The sequence below is a fragment of the Musca vetustissima genome, unplaced genomic scaffold, assembly GCF_032173495.1.
Source record: "Musca vetustissima isolate MV318-11 ecotype Yass unplaced genomic scaffold, APGP_CSIRO_Mvet_v1 utg865, whole genome shotgun sequence".
NCBI lineage: Eukaryota > Metazoa > Arthropoda > Insecta > Diptera > Muscidae > Musca > Musca vetustissima.
In genome coordinates, this window is record NW_026877629.1 from 44644 (window position 1) to 68181 (window position 23538).

The window sequence follows — 23538 nt, forward strand, 5'->3', positions numbered from 1 at the left end:
GAATATGAAAATAATGAAATCACGATACTGATCTCAATATTTAAGATAGGTGTTTGATTGGAAGTTTGGTAATGAAAATGGGATATTTTTGGGATGTTTGGCACGTTTTTCAACCGAATTGGTATTTTGGGTTTTCAATGTATAGCGAACATTCTTACAAAAATGTTTAACATTGACCCATGTTTCGGGGTAGCCCCACATACAACGGTATTTTTGTGTAATATTCGACTTTTTTGGGTAGTAGTGCGCGTTTTCAACCGAATTGCCTGTAATTTGGTACATTGAGTTTCCAATTGAGTAACAAATCTCCCACATTGTATGATAGCTCCAATTTAACGGTAGTCCCCATTATTCCGCATTTTGGGGTCTTTTTGGCTATTCGGCTATAATTCAGTATTTTGATTTTTTATATGATAGTAAATCTTATTAATATTGGTTCAATGTGTAAGATATCTCCATATAACGGTATCACCATTAGTGTTTGTGACTTTCGGTCTACTTTTTTAGGATAGCCTCACATAGTGGTGCCCCAAATTTCAAACGGCTACTGGCTTAAATTTTGGCCCGGTCGAACTTGTCTACGGCTTTACTTGTTATCCTTCACATTAGATATTACTATTATTTCAGTACCAAACATCTTGGGAATAATAGCAATATATGTGAGAAATTTCAAAGCTCTATATGTTTTTTACATTGTTAGTTTATAGTTTGTAGTTCTCATTCGAGTTTAATAGTCGAATTTTGCAATAAAAGGAAAGTCATAGATAAATTTCGATTTAAAATGTCTTCTTATATCAGTTTTCTCTGCGATACACATTTTGGTATCGGATATATGCGAGGTTTTGTGTTTATAATTTCAAAGCTATTGACCAACTATTAGGTACTTTAAGAGACAGCATGTTCCTATGGGGCATGGATCTTAGAATAAAAGTTCAATGAATGGACACAAACCCGATTCAAAATGTCTTCTGATTATCCATCCTTTCATTTGTCCCAAAATGTTCGTGTATTCTATGAAAAACTTGTACATACAATGATCGCGTGTCCATTACATTTTTTGTATTCTCACATAAAATAGTTTCAATATAATGTCAATCTAATTGAGAACAAGTAAATACAAATAAAAAAAATTGAAAATTTTCAATAATTGACAAATGAAGGCATAAAGGAATGATGCGCTACCAATTTTCGCCCAAAATATATCAAAATGACAACTATGGCGTAGTGCGATCAGAAAAATCCGTATAGCCGTTCTCGAGTTTAACGAGACTAACGAACCAATTCATTTTTATATATATATATATATATAGATCGGGACAGCTTATCGCATGGGTGTACTAAAATGTGGATCAAAGGCAAATTATTATCATCCATTTTAACTTATTTTCGAAAGCTTATTTAATTTTTTCCCCGCAATATAATAAAACTTATACGGCTTGATATCATAATTTTATCGTACAGGCCGAAGAAAAATTAATTTTCTTTTTATGCGTATTTTTCACATTTCAACCACCGCAACCCAACCAATCCTCAATCGATTTGCCAAATATATATCTCGTTTGAAAGGAAAAATTCTACTCTTATAACCCCTGAATAATTTTCGTGTCGCACAGTGTTATTGAAGGTAGTCCCATGGTATGTATAATTATTACAAGGTAGGGCACAGCTATCAACTGATTACAATTTTTTCTCAAGGTGACTTGTTCCATCAAATCAAAATACATATTTTCTGTATGAGTGTGTATTTTTTGAATACTACGTGAAATAAATTGAAAATACTCAAATTTAATTAAAATGAAAATGATGTTTTTAACGCGTCCGGCTGGAAGTAATTGCTTTGTTATGGATGAAACAAATATTTCATGGTATTCCCTACTGGATTTTGGAAAGAAATCGTAATCTTTCATTCATTTTTCGTGTTTTCAGTTGTGTGTTAAAAAATGGCAAATAAACACAACCACTTGTATACCATTGGTAGTCCCATGATGCAATAATAAGGTGATGTATCAAAACAAAAATCTTTGTTTTTGTCTCGATTATCTGTCAAAATTTTCCATATAATATTTCAAATTATTGGCAACACTGCACATCGAAGACAAGTTGAAATTACAATTAAATGGACTACCTATTCATAGTGCCATGGGTAGTCCCATTTGCTAAATCGATGATGACAACCATTTTTATTTTCATTTTTAATTTGAGACCGTAACCATTTACGTTCGACAAATGGCATATTTGAAAATAATGACATAAATTGCAATACTATATAATAATTTCTTATATTTTTACTATCCTCTGTCCTTAGTGAAATTTTCAATGAGAAAATCTCAAGGCAGCACATTGAAAGTCGTTTATCAACGATAAAACCAGTTGTTGTATATGTTAATAATACAAAATATGAGCCCATATTTGATGGTGGATATGGAAATCGTGTGATTGTTTTCATGTCAACCAAATAATAATTCATGGTCAGATGGACATCTTATTCTTATTCATGCTTGATTCCAAACATATTGGTATAAAAGCGCCACTAGGTTCGAACAGTAAGGTGGATATAAAAATTTTAATGTTTGACAATGAAGGTACAGCATGACAAAAATTTTAAACACATGAATGCATGATGTATTGGAATCTATCCATTATAGTGATTCAAAATATATAGTCGAGTATTGGGTTGTGACCTGGGATTTATGACGCATTTAATGCATTTGTTTCTATTATGAAGGAAACATATGTTGCAGTAATTTATAACAAAATCCTTTGCATCTCAAGTAGAAAAGGTCAAACTATTAGTCTGTTCCAGTACTTTTTTAATAGTAAATGTAGTAAAAGGGAAACATTTCAGAATTGCTCAGAGTTGGGTTGAGGAACGGTTTTCGAATAAAAAGTTGCAAAAGATGTAAAATGAGTAGATTCTTTTAGGTTCTGGAACGGAACTTATGTTATTTTACACCATTCAAAATATAGTTGTGTATGGTATGAAGCATGGTATATTATATGAGGATGAGGAGTCACTATAATCTCTTTACAAACGATTTCATAATTGCAACTTCTAAGTATAATCTTATAAATACTTTTGTCCACACTTCACCAAAAACTTTTTATTTTTATTCAACAGTCCTTCAAATTAAAATATGAAGCAATGGGACAAAGAAACAATTAATGGCCCTCGACCTGCTGATACAAACATACAGTTATGGTCAAAACATAATTTTAATGACCTCATAACATGATTGTGTGGGTTCTAAAGGTACGGAAACCCAACAATTTCGCGATTGTAAGTTCTAAATGTAGTCCGATCTATACATTGCTCGAACATCACCATTATATCTTTATTGGTATTTATCAATCCTTTAAACTAGGGTGTATAGCATGGTATAATAATAGAAGGTAACAGCCATGGCACAATGACTGGGTAGTCTATTTAGACCAGCTGATGTCTTGATTAACTGTCAAAGTAAGTAATTTCTACTTGTACATTGCACATCGAATGTTGCCAACCATGTTAAATATTATATGGAAAAATTTGACAGATAATCGAGACAAAAACAAAGGTTTTTGTTTTGATACGTCACCTTGTTATTGCATCATGGTAACAGCACAACAAACGATACAACAACCACATGTAAATTTGTTTTGTAAGTTATACTAGTGTCAACGTCATTTGACAGAAAAATGTAAACAAACAAATAAATTATATTTATTTTGAAAATAAAATATTTTCGAATCCTCAAAATAAAATTTAAAAAACATGAATGAAAATCTATAAAATTTATATTTCTATCGCTTCCACATCTTTCCTATAATTGAGCTATTGCCACTTATATGTGTAACACATATGCAAATGCAGGGAATTGCGAGTTATTCAGTGAAGAAAGATTTGCTTCCTCATACTTTCCCAACAGGCAGATTGAGTAAAATGAATACGGGAGGACATTTAATAAAGAACAATTTCGAATTGTATGCGTTCCCAATTTTCCTGTTGGGTGATTTTCAAAAACATAATATGTCAAATTCATATTGACACTAGCATTACGTTGGAATCAAATCAGATGGGACTTGCTGTTACCTTTTATAATTGCTCCATGGCACTATAGTTAATTTGCCCTGTTTTTGAAGCAAAAATTAATAACAGCGGTTTTATACGATTTTTGACTTTTTAAATGATTTATATGTACAAGAAAGAGAAAACGCCTATTTCCACAGTAGAAACCGGATATAACGAACAACGGTTATAAGAAACTACACATATAACGAACTAAGCTAATTCTTTCTCAGATATTCCCATTAGTTTTCTTCAACATAAAGGGCCCCATACACTATAAATCATGCCGTCATGCCGATGAACCCCTTTTTGTATATGTGAGATTGACTAGTGTATGGCAACCTCTTCAATCACTATTCCAAAAAATCGTTTTTTGTCCCAAAAATTGCATTTTGAGTCCTAAATTCAGTTGTTTTTTTTATTCGTCACAAATCTATTATTTTTGTACACAAAATTATTTACTGACAACTTTCAAAATGAATATTATTCACCAGATTGATAGGGGTTCATTTTCAAAATCAAAACTATTTTGATTTTCTTCATGCATTGTGTGTGTCACACATATATAAATAAACTTTCAAAAAATAACACATACTATGACAAATGCTGTACGGCATGATGTATAGTGTATGGGGCCCTTAACAAACGGTTGAAAACGATTAGGGTAGTAAGTTATAAAAATTTCGACCCGGCAATTAGATTTTTGAAGGAACAATTATTACAATGTTGTATTTTTTTTACAAAATGCATTAATAACGATTAATTTAGTACACATGTATACTCTTTAAAATTGTTAATAGGTAAAAGTGCGATAGAACCATGTTTATTACAGGCGAACACAATTATAGTAAACACTGGATGTAATGAACAACATTTTTTTCATATGTCACTTTTTTATTTTTAATCAATGCTGAAAAAAGTATTTTTTTTGATAGTTTATACCTTAAGGGGAACTCAATCCCGCCATTTCCTCTTCTCCTCTTTTTAGATTTGTTCTCATAATCTTTCCTTCGACAACCTATTGGCGGTTTACGAGTCATGTTATCTATTTTGTAATAAAAATTCAAGCGTATTTTTTCGCGGAAAAGTTCTATCTTCCTATGACATTTGATCCATCTTGATAAATGCATGCAAAATCCTAATTTCCTTTTTTAAGTTGACGTATCTTTCGTCCATATTGTTGTTATTGCCAACTTTACTTGCGGGAACGTACTAAACAACAATATGTTTCTTTGCTTTTATTTCTTTCATCAAACCAAATATCGAAAATTTTATTGTTTTTTATTCTGAAGTTCCCTACAAAAAAAACAGATATATCATGAAAAACGCAAAAAATCGCAATTGGAGACTTATTGGAATCAAGTTAGAAGGCTTACTTACTTACTTAGCTGGCTTGTTACAGAACGGTTGTTCCATAAGCCGAGCTTAAAAAAGATTTCCAAGCGCGTCGGTCTTGTGCGCAAGTCCACCAATTTGGAAGACCACGTTCCAAGATGTTGTTTTCTACTTGGTCTTTCCATCTAATTCGTGGCCTTCCCCTTCTACGGGAACCATCCGTAGGCTCATTTTTATATGCCTTTTGAGCTGGGGCATCTTCATTCATCCGCACAACATGGCCTAGCCACCGTAGTCGCTGCAGCTCAATACGACTGACTATGTCGATGTCTGTGTATAAATTGTAGAGCTCGTGGTTCATTCGACGCCGATATTCACCGTCGACGCAGATCGGCCCGTAGATCTTTCGGAGAATTTTTCTCTCAAACACCCCAAGCGCTGCCTCATCTGCTTGCGCAAGTACCCATGCTTCTGATCCATATAATAGCACGGGTAGTATCAGCGTCTTGTAAAGTGTGAGTTTGGTCTGGCGAGAGGTGGCCTTGTTTCTAAACTGCTTACTTAGACCATAGTAGCATCTGTTGGCCATCACAATCCTTCTCCGAATTTCAAAACTGATATCATTCGTTTTATTTATGGCGGTACCAAGGTATATAAAGTCTTTAACTACCTCGAAGCTGTAGTTCTCAAGTTCCACAGTTGGTCCGAGTCTACTGGACGTCTTGCGCGTTGATACCATCAGCTTGGTCTTCTCGCCGTTTACTGCCAGACCCACTTTAGCAGACTCCTTTTCAATTTGTTCAAAGGTGGCTGTTACCGCTCGCAATGTTCGACCCATTATATCGATGTCATCGGCGTAGGCGAGTAACTGGTGTTGTTTGGTGTACAGAGTGCCATTTCTGTTCACCTTTGCGTCTCGTATGACCTTTTCCAGTAGGATGTTAAAAAGATCACACGACAAACTGTCACCTTGTCTGAATCCTCGTTCGGTATTGAAGGGCTCCGATAGGTCCTTTCCTACTTTAACGGCTGACCTTGTGCCACTTAAAGTTATCCTGCATAGCCGTATTAATTTTGCAGGAATGCCGAACGCAGACATGGCTTTAAACACCTCTGAACGGATAGGGCTGTCGAATGCGGCTTTATAGTCGACAAATAGGTGATATGTGTCGATGTGTTTTTCGTGGGTCTTTTCCAGGATTTGGCGCAGAGTGAAAATCTGGTCAATGGTCGATTTGCCAGGTCTGAAGCCGCATTGGTATGGTCCGATGATGTCATTGACCATTGGCTTCAATCGTTCACACAGCACACTGGATAGCACTTTATATGCGATGGGAAGGAGACTTATTCCTCTATAGTTGGCACATATCGTCTTGTCTCCTTTTTTGTGCACGGGACACAGGATGCTGAGGTTCCAATCATTGGGCATGCATTCATCTAGCCAAATTGTGTTAATCAGCTGGTGCATGCTCCTGACCAGCATCTGGCCACCAGTCTTGAATAGTTCGGCTGGTAACCCATCGGCTCCTGCTGCTTTGTTGTTCTTGAGCCGATTAATTGCTTTTATGACCTCATCTTGGCTAGGTGGTATACACTCTATACCATCATCTCCTATTGGTTCTGGGGTATCTTCTTCATCGCCACTATTTGATACTAGTAGCTTTTCGAAATGCTCCTTCCAGATCCTCAACACGCTGTCTGTATCTGTCACCAGGTTTCCTTCTTCATCTCTACAGGAGGATGTGCCTGCACCAAAGCCTTCGGTTTGGTGTTTTACTCGTTGGTAAAATTTCCGGACTTCATTCTGACTCCTGTACATCTCGATTTGCTCACGCTCACGTTTTTCTTGTTCTTTCTTCTTTTTTCTGAAAACACGTTTCTCCTCTCTCATTTTCTCCCGATAATTCTCCATCACGTTACGTGTTGCTACTGTCTGCAGGGTTGCCCTATACGCTGCGTTTTTCACATCAGTAGCATTACGACACTCCTGATCGTACCATGGGTTTCTTGGTGGTGGTTTTTGGTACCCAATTGTTCTTTTTGCTGCAGTTTGTAGGGAGTGGGCAATTCTTTGCCATTGTGTTTCTATACTTTTATCGGGACAAGAAGTGCTTTCTTCAAGCAGATGGGTAAGTTGAGCGGAGTAGGCCTCGGCTACCTGTTGTGTTTGCAGCTTTTCGACGTCGAGTTTCCGTGTTGTATTAGATCGCACCTTTGCTGCAACATTTAGACGGGTGCGTACCTTGGCTGCCACAAGGTAATGGTCCGAATCGATATTCGCTCCTCAGATCGATCGGACGTCTAACACACTGGATGCATGCCTTCCGTCTATCACAACATGATCAATTTGATTTCTCGTTACTTGATCAGGAGAAATCCAGGTGGCCTTGTGTATATCGAGATGCTTGAATCTGGTGCTGCTAACTACCATTTTTTTTGCTGCCGCGAAGTCAATCAACCTCATGCCGTTGTCGGAAGTTTCTTCATGAAGGCTGAATTTTCCGACGGTGGGGCCAAAGATATTTTCCCTTCCGATTTTTGCATTAAAATCTCCTAGCAGAATTTTAATGTCATGGCCAGGGCAACGGTCATATGCTGTTTCTAGGCGCTCATAAAATATATCTTTGGTCTGTTCATCTTTATCTTCGGTCGGAGCATGGGCGCAAATTAGACTGATGTAAAAGAACTTCGCTTTTATACGGATTATAGCAATTCGCTCATCTACTGGAGTGAATCTGGAGACAAGGTCTTTTATTCTCCTGTTAACCATAAATCCGCAGCCAAATTCATGTCTCGTTTCATGGCAGCTATAATACAGGGCGTAATCGTCTGATTTACTTACGCCTGTCCCTTTCCATCGCATTTCCTGTAAGGCAATAATATCGGCTTTGTACTTCTTAAGTATATCCGCCAAAGCGAACACTGCCCCTGTTCTGTACAACGTGCGCACATTCCAAGTGCAGATTCGCAGATCGTGGTCCTTTATACGTTTGCGGGGGTCGTCAACATTAGGGGGTTTGGTTTTCTTTTTCTTTGCTTTTTCATAGTAGGTTTGGATTTCCGACTCAACCCATTTTTTTATAGTTCTTATGGGTGAACTCGCGGCACATATTAGCTCACTATTTCATCGGGTGATGAGAATAGCTCCCCAGGTGGCACCGCGGGGAGGTCAGTGTCCACAATTGAGATGAAAGAGGGACCAAGATAAGCCTGGGCTTCGCCATGTTAAAGCCAATCAAAGCCGTTGCTTGGTATCTATCATCCCCTACGCCACCCAGAAGGCTTTCATTAATATATTTCAGTTGTCAAAAGATCAGACAAATATAAACATTTTAGTAAAAGTCTATATAAAATGACTTATGTGTAAAAAATAAACCCATTTCTTTTATTATAGTCAACTATGTAAATTTTGAATCGCTACATAAATGTATTAACAAATATTATATATTAAATAAACAGCATACACCACCGTTAATACTCTCCATGTTTAATTTTTATGTTTATGCTTTGAATTTAGCGGTTTTAAGGGAACCCCCCCCCCCCCTTTTTGGTTTTAATTTTTCAAGATTTTCAATGGGCTGGTAAATCAATACCAATGCTTGTTAAGGCGTGTAACTTTGCACATATATAACTGAAGATTTAAAAGAGAAGAAAAATAATTAACAAAAAACGTTTGTTATTGTTTTGTGTTTTTTTTTTTTTGTAATTAAAGAAAAGTTCTTATTTTTGATGGCGGGCATGATAACTCCTCACTGGAACATCGGAATCCGAAAATTCCAACGGTGTTAGAAAGAGTACATGTCTGGCTCTCGTATGAACTAGGATTATTGACTTCACTCTAAAATCAACAAAATGGTGGACCTTTGATTTTTTACCAAAAACCAAGTTAAAAAATAAGGCTTTATCCTAGTTCATGCGAGAGCTATACACTCCCAGAGAAACGTTGCAAAATTTGGAACCGATTGGATTATTAGTTTTTGAGTTATCGTGCCCGCCATTCGCAAAAAAATGTTTAGAGAAAAACGCGTTTAAAGTTTGAGAAGCCCTTCAGCCGTCACTTGATGCTGACACAATAAATCGGCTATATCTTCAAGAGTTCTTGAGATTTTCACTTGAAATTTTGTAGAGACATTCTTTAATCAGTGTTGATTCGAATTATATCAACAAAAATTTTGACCCCCATTTTGACCCCCATTTTGACCCACATTTTGACCCACTTGAAATTTTGTAGAGACATTCTTTAATCAGAGTTGATTCGAATTATATCAACAAAAATTTTGACCCCCAGAATGGGGGGGTCCCCTTAAACGTTTTAAAATACGCCTTAATTTTTTATTTCTTTAATTTTATTTTCAAAGTTTAGTTTACGCAAAAAATCTTACAGATTCATAAAATTTGGCATGTTTTCTTTTTAATGCCATCAAAAAAGATTTTATTTTCCAAAATTGAAAAAATGACTTTTTGCCTAGGACTCCTAGGGAACAAACGTAAAATACAGAACTGTTGACAAAATAATTACCGTTTTATTATTTTAAACTTATAATACGTTTACATTGTACCGGGTTTCAATTGTCAATTCCATTGTATATATGTCAAATAAATCCTCATAAAGTAGGTTAACCCGGTAAAAAGTCCTAAAGTAATTTCCGTTTTATTGCAAGAAAGTTTCTTATATTTACAAAGTTATTTTGATTTATAGATACTTAATATATGTGTCGGCTTTTCAAATATATAGCCACTAATAGGAAAATTGAATTTTTAGAATATTTCTCTACAATTCCATACATTTGTCCATAACTGTAATTGTTGCTTCACCACACTTGGCATATGTATGTGTAGTTTAGCCTTCTGTGTAAACGTACATACATACATTACCGAATGGTACAATGGCCCAAAAATGTATCACATAATTAACAATGCTGGCTAATGTCGTGCCCTTCAAATATGAAACAGTTCAACTATTCATAAATAAAACCAATGAAGGTCATTATCCATGGTTCTATAATGAATTTTGTTTTAAAACATTTGTTAATATTTATACCCTACACAACTATTTTGTAAAGGTATTACAAGTTTGTGTGGTCCCAAAAGTTTATAACGTCACGAAATATAGGTCCTAGAACTATATTTTAGTATACCGGTCGTCATCTATTGTACCCGCATATATATCTTATATCTATATATATAAAAATGGAGCAAGAAAAATGTATACTAACGCATCAATTGAGAACGGCTGGACCGATTTGACTCAAAATTTCTTGAAGTTGTCGGTAATTATAGTGGGAAGGTTATTATTTTAAAGAAACGGCTGGACCGATTTGACTTAAAGTTTCTGTTAGCAGTCAGTAATTGAAGTGGAAAGATTTTAGTGAAAGAACATTTTGAGAAAAATCCGCGAAAATGTTGCAAAATATATTTTAAAATATATTAGTATTTCCACATGGTTTCATCTCTTCGAAGTTCTTTTTGGGCGAAAATGAGCAGCGTATATCTTTAAGAAATTGTCAATTATGGAAAATTCTCAAAATATGTACATACATACATATGTATGTATGTTAATTTTCTACAATTAATTGGATTGTCATTGCCTTGAAAAATGAATTGATGTTTGTTAGTCTCGCTAAAACTCGAGAACGGCTGATTGGATATTTCTTATCTTAGTCTTGAAATGTTCGTGGAGCTTCGGGGAAGGTTTAAAAGGTGAGAAAAAATCGAAAACCACGAAAAATTTGCAAAAAAAATATTATGAAGCGTATTTGCATTTCCACGAATTAAGTATCAAGGTATTTTGGTAGCACCACATCGTAGTTGTTATTTTGAAATATTTTCGGCGAAAATTACTAGCGTATCATTCCTTTAATCCTACATTTGCCAATTATTGAAATTTTTCAAAATATTTAATTTTTTCAATTCTATTGACATTGTATTAAATTTTTTTTTGTGTGAGAATACAAACAAGAATTGAAAATTTTATAATTAAATTTTATAATTATATTGTGGTTATATGTCTAATCGTTTGTTAATATCTTTGAACTTATAAACAGAACACCTCGCATATATCCGATACCAAAAATGTGTATCAGTAAGCTCAATTAGAAACTTATCAAAACTTGGACATAAATAGAGAATTTTTCGCAAAAATGTGTCTTAATCCCCAATATACCGCAAAGACATATTACAGCTACTACAATGGGAATGAAGATATATTCGTTTTTCGTACCCGGAAACTTGGGCAAATATTTATAATTTTTTGTAAGGAGATTTTGTATTCAATGATCATCTAAAATATAAAATTACAGCCTATTTGGTTGAAATAAGTGACCAAACTCCCAAAATACTGAATATTGTAGGTACTGTTATGTGCAACCCCACAAAGATGGACCAATATTAATAATTTTTAGTAGGATTCCTGCTACCAAATAAAACAACCAACTACAGCTGATTAGGTTGAAAACGTGCCTAAATCCCCGAAGGAGGCTTCTTGAAAGCTTGGGCAAATTTTGCTTCGAACATTTTCTACTCGATGATCATCCAAAATATAAAATTACAGCCAGATACAGATACTTGGACCAATATTGATAATTTCAAGTAGCGATATTTTCTGCTCAATAAGTATTGCTTATATTAAATTAGAAGAATTCTGTTAAAGATTGTGTTTAAGATCTTCAAAATACCTAATATTGAGGGCTACCATGGGCGGAATCCCGAAACATGGGCCAATATTAATATATTGGGAAGGGTAATGAATGAAATCCTAAAGTCAAACTTATATGTGCATTTAAATTTATTGAATTTAATTTTTTTCAAAAATGGCAGCAAGACTCGCTCATAAACATAAAGTTGTAGATATTTACTACTTTAAAGTTACTTTATGCGTGCTCTGAGCTGTACACTGTACATTTTTTTTTAACCTACACCATAAGGTTAAAAAAAACAAATCTTAAATGCCGAACATTATACACCAACAAAATTGCTAGGCAAGACAACGTTTGCCGGGCCCGCTAGTATATATATATATATATATATATATGAGTGCAATATTTATAAATTTAAATAAAATTTAACACACGGAAAGTTTTTTGTTCGTCATTTACATTAAACCCAACGATACTATACTATAGAATCTTTATTTAAATATGAGCCGATACTCATCATCGCGATATGTAAAATTTCATGTCAATCGCACATGTCTTGGGTATTTGGTGAACAATTTGCATGAAAATATAGGGCAGCTATGTTTACATCTCAACCGATTTACACAAAATTGCTCAATTTGGGAGATATATACAAAACGGAAAAGATTTCAACAACATTCAAAAGGAGGTAAATATATCTAAATCGAATCCGATTCCGACAATATGTAAACTAACCAAAACTAACTAACTAAATCGGTAGGTCATTTTCATCAAAATAGTTATGTATGCTCTTGATTCCTTTTCTCGTGTAAAATATCGTGGTGTTCGTGTCATAATTATAGACTCTGGAGCGGCCAGAAAAACAGACAAAAATAAAGTTTTTGAGCCACTTTATGTCCTAAATATTAACCGATCATTACCAAAAAGAGGCCTTCTTTGGTCACAGGCCGACCTACATGCAAGATTTCGTAACGATTATCCATTACTGTATCGAGTTTACAAATTATAATGGACAGGCGGATGGACACACACGTCTAGATCGACTCGGTTAGTCAAGATATGAGGATCGGTATACTGTGCTACAAATTCTTGGGGCCACAAAAAGCTATAACACCCTGACAACAAAGTTGTCTAGGGTATAAATACAAAGTTGAATATCTGTGGGAAGATGTCACAAGAAGTTGTCCCATAGGCCGATCTTCGGATTTAATGTAAAAATTCTTGGGGCCACAAAAAGCTATAACACCCTGACAACAAAGTTGTCTAGGGTATAAATACAAAGTTGAATATCTGTGGAAAGATGTCACAAGAAGTTGTCCCATAGGCCGATCTTCGGATTTAATGTAGGTTTCATAAATTGTGTACTATATGCAAAGTTTAAATCAACTCGGACAACTCGGATAGATTTACAAATTTGCCACTTTTTTAACATTTTGTGGGGGAGGTACCTGAAGAGTAAAGCCGATGGGTCTTATATTCCGATTTGATACAATTTTTATCGGATACTACAAGGAAGGAAGAAGCAAGGAACCGATAAGCTCAATCATCAAACAGCATACAAGATTCGTAAAAATATTAGGTTTTGCAAAGTTTGATTCAAATCGGTTTGAATTCATGTCTTAAAATTAATTTTCAGCTATATTTTCGTAGGGGACATACCAGAAGAAATACACCGATATTCCCAAACTTCGATCCTGATTTATGTTTGGAAGGTTTAGTAACTCTCTTCGAAAGTTATCGTGACGGGTGAACAGACGGACATTTGTAAATCGGCCCCAAATTGTCTAAAACGGATTTGGTCCAATGAAACTTGGTGTCGGAAACAAATATTTCGGTAAGCCATATCTTTTCAATTTAATACAAAATCAAAATTAATCGGAATAAAACAAATTATATTTCGACTTATTAATGCTGCCCTTGTTTCTGATTTTGGAAATAAAATAAAAACACCATTCGTAAATAACAGTAATTAAATATATGACAAAGACGACACCATTTCACTTACACTTGAAAGGAGGTTAGCCACACACCGAACTAACAACCACTTGGAATACTTATTTGTACTTTTCACTCGTTATATACGTATGTTTGTGTGTATTGTAGATTTTTTTTCGTCGGGATTATAATTGGTGAAATTATTGATTGAATTTGTAATCGTTTGCTTGTTCTATTTCAATTGTGTATGTAAAATATGTGCACGTTTAATATAAATACAATATTTTTTATCTATATATTTTTTGTTAAACAATGGCTTTTATTAAAAATGTATTTTATTTCGAATTTGTACATTTTTCAATTTATGATGATGAATTCGTTCTTGAAAACAATTTTCCTCGAGGAGAAGAACGTAAAACACCGATACCACAACAACGGCAACTGTTACTAGTACCAGCAAAAACGTTGCCAAGACTTTTTCAACGGATCTAGCCATTAGAACAAAATTTCTTTGAAACTCACACACACACGCACACCATTAACGCAGACATACACCGTCATTTAAGCGTGAAACACCACACAGACGGAAAGAATACTCCAAACAAACGAACAAACTCTATAAAGCTGTGTAGAGTTCGTGCGTGCCACTTGCCGGACCATCAGCGAAACCCTTGCGTCCGCCCTTCCGCCGACTGGCTCAAATATTTAATACAAATTATCGAATCTTAAAGGGTATAAGAATGCACCTGCTCGTTTAACCGGTTTTATGGTAAATAGAAGAGACACATTCGTTAAACTAAGCAGCCGTTAGCGAACGTCACAATGTCCAACTAATTTGGGGTGAATGTTGTCCACAGTATCCATGGAAACCTTTCACCGGTTCAAAAACACATAACAAGTATTCGATAGTCGTTAATTTTGTTTTTTTTTTTTTTTGCAAATGTCATTAGAAAAGAAGAAATATGTTGTTATAAGTTTTTCAATTTTAGATCGGAATTACTACGTCCTTTACATTTCAACCTAAACATCGTCAAGCATCCGTACAAACGTGTAGATAATTATTTTTAGGTATAATTAATGATCGCTTTTCAGCATTTTTTTTTTTTTTCGAACGTGGGCAACTTTTACATTGTATTTTATGTGGAAATACGAGGAATTATTCAATATTCAGGGTCATCGTCCTCGACATACTGAACATAAATAAAAAATAAATAAAACCTACATATTGATCTTTTCTTTATATTACAGAATGAATCAAAATGACAATGCCAACGACAAAAAACATGACCCAAGTCACAACCCATTGGAAGTAGTTGTATATCCCGAAATAGAACCTGGAATTATAAGTAAGGAAATGATAGAAGCTGCCTACTTGGAGGAGGGTCATAAAGGCGAAGAACTAAGACTACATCGTATTGAGCCCGTTGTATACGATCGCATAACATCATTACGATTGGATTTTAAAAGTAACGGAATATGGTAAAAGTATATATAGAAGTATATTGTAGAATGTATCATTCTTTTTCCAGATATACTTCGCATTGATCATTTATGGATGCTGCCCAACCTGACAAAATTAGCTTTAAATTGTAATAAAATCGAAACAATTGAACATTTGGACATGCTTGTGAATTTAAAGGAACTCGACTTGAGTTTCAACTATATTGAGCGCATCGAAAATTTGGACAAGCTGGTTAATCTCGAAGTATTGTCTCTGTTCAGCAATCAGATAGTAAGAATAGAAAATCTGGATAACCTAGAAAAATTGGTTATACTTAGTATTGGTAATAACCTAATTCGTTCAACGGATGGGGTAAGTAGATAATCATTGAACTACATTGTAAATTGTTTGCCGGGGGTTTTTATACAACAGTGGCCTATAGTCGACTCCGATTTACTGTAAATCGCTTAACTGTAAAATAAAATAGATCTCCTACACCATTACATTTTTAGGTTAAGCGCCCAATATAGTTCGCATAAGTGAAACAACTGTAAAAATCACTTGGCTTTACTGAAAGTCATGAGGTGAAAGCTAATGGACAGGGTAACATTGTATCATCGAGGAATACACATCTTCAAAACGAAACGAAATATTATGATATATGATACCTTTTCAAAAATGTGGATCGATCTAATTCATTTTTTTAATCAATCATCCTAAGATCTATCATAAATATTATGTGGTCTATCCAGATTGCAACAAGCATACAGATGGACTTCGTTAGGATCCGTACATTTTTATAAATGGCTTATTCAAAAAGAGGTATGGCATTTTGCAGTTCACAATGTTAATCCCATAAGCAGTGAGCATGTAAAGCAGTTTTAATTTCTAAAGGGCTGTTTTTTTTTTTTTTTTTTTTTTTGAGAAGAACGGTTCATATTTAGATATAGCTCCCATATATAGTTTCGTCCGATTTTTTCTGAATGATACACCAAACTCCCAATTAGGTCCAGACGGATGTCTGCACAGTTTTGTAAAAATCGGTTCAGATTTAGATATAGCTCCCATATATAGTTTCGTCCGATTTTATGTGAATGATACACCAAACTCCTATTATTTGTCCGATTGAGCAAAATTTTGCATAGCGAATGCAATTGAGGGAAAAATGATGTGTGATAAGGTTTGTTGAAATCGGTTCAGATTTCGATATAGGTCTTATATATATTTTTTTCTCGAAGGGCCTATGTTTGCTCGATTTGGTCCATGTGTTTATATAGGTCCATGTGTTTATATATAACTCCCAATTGGTTTTTTTTTCAATTGGTTCAAATATCTATCTAGATAGCACACTTAATTTCGATCGATTCCATCTCAATGGTCCTCCAAAGATTCTATGTCTGTTCTATTTACAGGATATTGTAGATATTAAGGGTATCATATAGTCGGCCCCGTCCGACTTTTGAACTTTCCTTACAGATTTCTATATTGGTTTATACTATAAATGGAAAATACCTGTGAACCGGTCTTTTAAAAAGTATTTAAATGCTTCAAATGTCATCCAATTGTTGATAGGTCCTTCAAAATAATACAAATCGGACGATAATGTTATATTAGGGGAAGTTATTGAGCCTACCTGTGAGAAAGTTTTAACCTATTAGGAGATACCGTTATATGCGAACTATACAAAGTTTCTAAATCTTATACAAATAATATATTTAACCTTAGGGAAAATATGACTAGATTTTCTATCTATTTGTTACATGTTATGGAACCTCGAATGGGATTTTTCTTGGTATAGACTTAAGGTTGAGAGAATTTTTGAGGACAAAAAATAGGAATTTGAGATATAAACCAAAACACGTTCTTGAACCCCTTATTTGGGCCATAATTGCTTGTTTCATTTTAGATAGAACGCTTTCGCTTCTTACCTAATTTAAAGGTTCTAAATCTGGAAGGTAATCCCGTTTCCCAAGAATCAGACTTCTCTTTGAGCGACTATGTAGCTGCTGTACTACCAAATCTTAAGTATTATGAATATATGATCATTAAGGAGGAGCAAAGAGAAAGTGCAAGGGAACGTTTTTAGTAAGTAAAGATGATATAATAGTTACACCCCAATTATCCGCTACCCCTTTACAATCATTTCATAATATATTGTAAAGGGGTAATATTAAAACTGTAATAATCTTTAAACGTGGACGTAAAACGTTGATAATCGAGTGTCAATAATATATGAAATTGTACAAATGGATTTAATATTTGGTACAATTTGTAGTCGCGAACTCCGTGAAATAGAAACCAATGAAGAAATGGAATTGCAAGCCCGTTCACAAAAACTAAAAGAAGAAGAAGATGCCAAGCGATTATCACTGAGCTTCGTCGAACATTTAAACGGGCACCAATTATACCAATCGTTATGGAATGGCGATGAAGACGGACGAATCTTAATGATGGCCGGCGAAGCTGCTATAGATTTGGCAGAAGAATATGACAACGATATGTTTGAGTTAACTCAGCAAATCTACAAGCTTGGATTAGAAAAGTATGAGGAGCGACAACGGGAATTAGAACAATTTCAGTCAAGTATCAAACAAGGCCATCTCGAAGTCCAACAAACGGGCCATAAAATACTTGAAGAATTTTTACTGTATAAAGACAATTTATTTGAAGATGCAATTTCATGCCATAAATACATTGAAGCACGACAGGCGCGTGGCGATGATGACGAAAGTGAGGAGGTTATCATGCAGAAAGATAGATTGGACCGCTTAACCATGCAATTCGACGACGCCGTCAACAGTGTGTGGCAACAACTGATGAGTCAAGAATTACACCTGCACGAGGCTACTGAAGTAAGTTTATAGATTAAAATTTACATAATTTATTTTGTTATTATTTAACAAAAAATATAATATTACTTACGTTTAATATATCAAATACGATATAACACTAATTGGATGCATAAACAAAGGATTCATATATGTTAATTCACACTCCAAGCAAAAAATTAAGAGCTCATCACTGGTCATATTACTTAACTTTTTAACAACATTGCTTATTTTTTATTTTAAAACATTTCCTTTTGTTTATTATAGTTTTTAATTTTTAAACACAACATTTTCAGGAAACTACCATACATTTTCAACGAAAAATGCAAGAAACGATAGCAAAATTCGTAGAGCAAGCGCAAACTTATTTTGGTCAATTGCGAGATGTTGCAGTGCATTTTTCCGAAAATTTAAATGAAATTGTATCACGCTTTATATCAACAAAATTGGCAATGCATGATATTGATAGTATTCCAGAGCCACTTAGAATATGTATCGAAGATAGGGAAGCGATTGGTAATTTAGTCGCTGGAATGAAAGATGTGCACACCCAAAAAATTGATGAGCGGGAAGATCGTCTAATTCAAAGAAGCAAACAATTCATTGACAACATGATTAGTAAGTTGAATAGGTAAGTAATAGTTTTTATTATATATTGGATTTAGACGAAACACAAGCCTCATTACACCGTACTATATATATATATATATATATATATGTGTACGAGTAATGTTGTTTATATTTGTCGGAATAGTATCTACTCGCCAAATGATCAAAATGCTGTTGTGCGCCAGAAACTGTTACTGGTCAACAAAGGCGTGTATGTTCATTATGCTGTGACTGATATAATTTTTGATCAAATATATTCTGTACTACTCGAACAATCAATTTGATATAATAAATGCCAATATATTATTCAATAAAGGTTTTCAACATCGAATCGTTCCTTTTGAGTTTTTATTTTATTTTCTACTCATTCTAGCAATTCCTGGTACATTCGGACCAATTTTTCGATAATAAGGACTATTTTCTGAATGTTAGATGTACGGTACAAATTTTTGATAGATTTTACAGATTTTAGATTTTTTTATCTGTACATGATTTAATCGGTGCTTAGTTTACTTTATTTAAGAAATTTAAGGTGTTTTTTTTTTTAAATAAAAATGAGTAAAGTAAAAAATGGCACAATGTTTTATTTATATGGTCACTTCAAAGTCGATGTTTTTTATAAAAACCGTTATTTATGGAAAAATTACATGCAATAATTTTCTATTTTTATACTAAATCTCTTAAGTGCAGTATATCTAAGTGTTCTGAATTAAAAAATTTCAAGAATACTTCAAACAAATCGAGGGATGATCAAAAAATTTTTACCACAGTTAATTTTTTATGTAAAATTTGGCCACGCATTAACATAACACAACAATGGAACAAATAATTTATATCATATCGTATATCTTGTATTAGAACTTTCCAATTTATGCCAGACTCGTTCATAAACAAGACATCTACTAAGATATGGGCCTTGAAAGTTCGGAGAATATTTTAATTAAGCCAGCAATATTACAAAGCCAGAATTTCTGCCGTTGATTGAGTTTGAGCCTTAGATGACACTTTAATACGTCATTTCTTATTAGTTTTCTTCCAACTGCTACATAAAGCAGTAGGTCTATTCTGTAACTATTTAAAAACTTTATTTTCCAACAATTTTATTTTTTGTTCGTTGTTTTTTTTTTTTTTTGCAATAACAAAAAAATTAAACAGTATCGATAGTTGTTAAAAGTTACAGAATTGGCTTACAGTAATAAACCAATATATTTCAATAATGTCGGGATATTTGTTGATACAAGCGGGTAAACGCACCTAATTCCGGCATGTACCAATAATCGGCATCTGTTTTATATAACTTCAAATAACAAAAAATCCTATAACTAAATATGAAAAATATCTTAAATAATCTTCAATAACACTGCAACCTATCTCTGTGTAAAATTTCATCGAGCTAAGTACATTTAGTTAGTTAAAATTTGGCATTTTGTCAATGAGGTTTGCCAACCACATTGATAATTTATGTTTCTTAAGAAAAAAATTGTGGGCATGTCGATTTCAAAAGGCTTGCAACTATATTAAAATTATATATTTTTTACAAGAATTTTCTTCGTAATTGTAAAGAACATAGAGGGGAATACTTTAGAATTTAAAATTATGATATTTTTATCGATGCCACCCTTAGGACCACAAATTTGTAAGGTTTTCCTATAGTCGCCATATGGGTGAATAATAAGCACCTTTTCGATCATTTTGGCGATTAATTTATAAAAAATCAGTTTTAAGTGGTTTTACATAATGGAAGACTTAGTTTCAATCTTAATTGTTTTAACCTCTGAAATGCCTTATTTAACCATGCCGAAAATTGGATAAAAGGTTCCTGAAGTCGGCACTATGTTTTATAATTGTAATATTTTAATATATATTATTTTATATAATTTTTTTAATACAACGCTGATCTAATCATCTGATAATAAAAATTTATTGATGAAAATAGCAGAAAATGTAGATAACTTTTGTTTAACTAAAATACCACATGCCGACTATTGGAACATGAGATGCCGGGAATTGGAAAAAACTGCCGACTATTGGCACAAAGGCACTATTTTACCTAAATATAAATTTAATATACTTTAATACAAATTAAATAAATTTTTATTTCATCGGGGAGTAAACAAAATTCGGAAAAATATGTACCTAAACACAATATAGTGAAAAAAATGCTCTCAAGGTGGTGAAACGTTTAAAATGCGAAAATCCTTAAAGTACCGACTATTTGTGCACTTACCCTATATCCGCCTGAAGAATAGTTTTCAAATGAAATTCCACGAACTGCATTTGCATAATTAAAATACTCGGAAAATATAGACTAGAACATTTTTTGCACTTCGAATACTGCACAATATTATATTAAGTTATAAATATATTTTCAGAGATGAGCTGGAAAGGAATCGAGCAAAAATTTTGGAAATCAACACATTTTTGGACCTTGTAACCGAAAATTTACAAAATCTTCAGCAAGAAGTTCGAGATGAGATTCAAAACATTGAAAATTAATTGTAAATTCTTCTTATATTTATTTCGAATATACATACATTCTAAATGCAACACAAATAAAAAAACTCAACAAATTTTCCGACCGTCTCTAATTACTTTGATTTAGCTTTTAAACCCTCTAAGTAAATGCCCAATCCCTTTTGGACACTGGGTTGATTAACAAAAAACAAAAATGCCTCGAGGTCTTGTGATCTTTCGTCTTCCAATTGTTGTAGGTCCTTCGACCTAAATTGCTGTTTGGTCATAGCCCGCGCGAAGGGATTTGTTTTGGCAAACGTGGCAAAGAATTTTTCACATTTTTCTAAGGCCTCTTCCTTTGTTTGTGCCAGTTCATCAACTAAACCGACTTTAAGAGCTTCATCACTGCTAAACATTTTACCTTGTGTAAGGGCCATTTCTGCTACATGTCGTGGTAGGACGTTACAAAAAGTTGCCATAAACCATTTGGGCGCAACAATGCCCAATTTGGTCTCATTCAAACCAATCGTAAAATTGGGCAGCATTACGCGATATTCACAACTGCTTGCAAGAAGACAACCGCCGGCAGGTGAGTGACCCTACAATAAAACAGGTATGTATTTTTTACTACAAATTCGAAATCACTCCCTACATTTATTGCCGCTGCTGTTGGAACACTAGATCCATACAAGGCGAGCCATGTATTCTGCAATGAAATCCAAAATTCCTTAAGCCTCTCTTGATTGGGTTTGTACATTTCCATAATATCTAAGCCGGCAGAAAACACTGAGTTGGAAGCCTACAAAATATTTACAAAACAAATCGTTAATTGTCTACGATACGTTATGAACAAACACATTACTGATGTCAAAATTAAGCCGCGGCATTTGTTACTCTCTATTTCATCTATGGCATTATGAATGTCCCGCAGCAGTTCCAGATTCAAACCATTTACGGGCGGACGGTTCATGGTCAAAACAGCAACACCACTTTTATCATTAACATCCACAGTGGTTAATTTGCCGGTAGACATGCACCGGTAAAAATTGCTCCTTGTTAAGGCACATCGCGTTAGTGAATTCCTTACAGTTGTCAGCATCATCTTTTACAAAATGCAATTCCAATGGACTTTGACCAGCTAAAGGAGAATAATAATATGTTGAAGTGAAGTGTTATACACTAGGAAGTGTTATACAATAGGAAAGTTTCGGCAATCAAAAAATAGGCAACAACCAGAGTTGCCGAAAGCGGGCATAAAAAAATTAAAATTTATTACTTGGGTGAATTTTGGTCATTTTTTTCTATCATATCGATTTTTTTTCTTTCTAGAGAGAGAGATCACAATCTGCTTTGGAATTAAGCATAGGTGTTCTCATGAATATCGGTCAATATTTGGCGGGTCCAATTGTCCAAGACTTTTGTATGAAAAATTCTCCGCAAAACGAAGAACCTGGAAGGTGACACTATATCAAAGATATATACTACAAATTATGATGTATATACTCGGATTTGTATAAAATAAACGAATAAGCAAGCCTTTATTATACATTGTCATTATTATTTGAGGCACACTGAAAATTTTAATCCTGTGTTATTTGTGTAGGGAACCACATGGCCCATCAGACTATTCTGCCCCGATCACTTGTTCTATTTTGGGTAAACCAGTAAAAAATGCCAGTTTGTGTTTCCGAAGAGATATACACTCATTCTATGGTTTGGGGAGGTCTACGGAATCACTCTCGAGGTGGATAATTTTTAATAGAGGTGGATTTTTTTATTAAATTTTGACAGTTTGTGTGGGACTAAGTTTGGACAGTATTACGATGGACTAAGTTTGGATAAAAACATATTCCGCCCACTTCAGTTTTCAAAATATGTAAAGAAGTGTGGACCGTAGTGGACCATATTCCAATATTATACAAGCTTGTTTAAAATAGCATGTTTTACAAAGCTTAAAAATGTATGTTCACCAAAATTGTTGTGGAGGAGGTACCAAAATGAGTGGATTTTATTTATGTTTGGAAAAAACATAGGATTTGTAAAGTTTGGATCAAATCTATACGCCCTATACAGCCATCCAGAATTGTCTGAATTAGGGCATAAACATGGTATAATAATAGAAGGTAGCAGCAAGTGTTGTTGTACAAAAAAACGATACAACAACCACATGGAAATTTGTTGTTGCAAGTTCTACTAGTGTCAACTCATTTGACAGAAAAATGTAAACAAACAAACAAATTATCATCTAATTATTTT

General features: G+C 34.0%; 2 protein-coding genes across 2 annotated transcripts; one reads left to right on the forward strand and one right to left on the reverse strand.

The window, feature by feature from the left end:
- The first annotated feature begins 15199 nt into the window (after positions 1-15199).
- LOC133322282 (dynein regulatory complex subunit 3) lies at positions 15200-21324 on the forward strand. The gene is made up of 6 exons (XM_061531294.1): positions 15200-15416; positions 15480-15763; positions 17298-17476; positions 17667-18243; positions 18516-18850; positions 21201-21324. Exons 1-6 carry the CDS (start codon positions 15200-15202, stop codon positions 21322-21324), a joined length of 1716 nt encoding a protein of 571 aa, XP_061387278.1.
- Positions 21325-21416: 92 nt separating this feature from the next.
- On the reverse strand, positions 21417-22327 carry LOC133322292 (enoyl-CoA delta isomerase 1, mitochondrial). Its single transcript, XM_061531303.1, has 3 exons — positions 22145-22327; positions 21935-22081; positions 21417-21881 (listed from the first exon to the last, which is right to left on the reverse strand). Exons 1-3 carry the CDS (start codon positions 22313-22315, stop codon positions 21417-21419), a joined length of 783 nt encoding a protein of 260 aa, XP_061387287.1. The 5' UTR covers positions 22316-22327.
- Positions 22328-23538: the final 1211 nt, after the last annotated feature.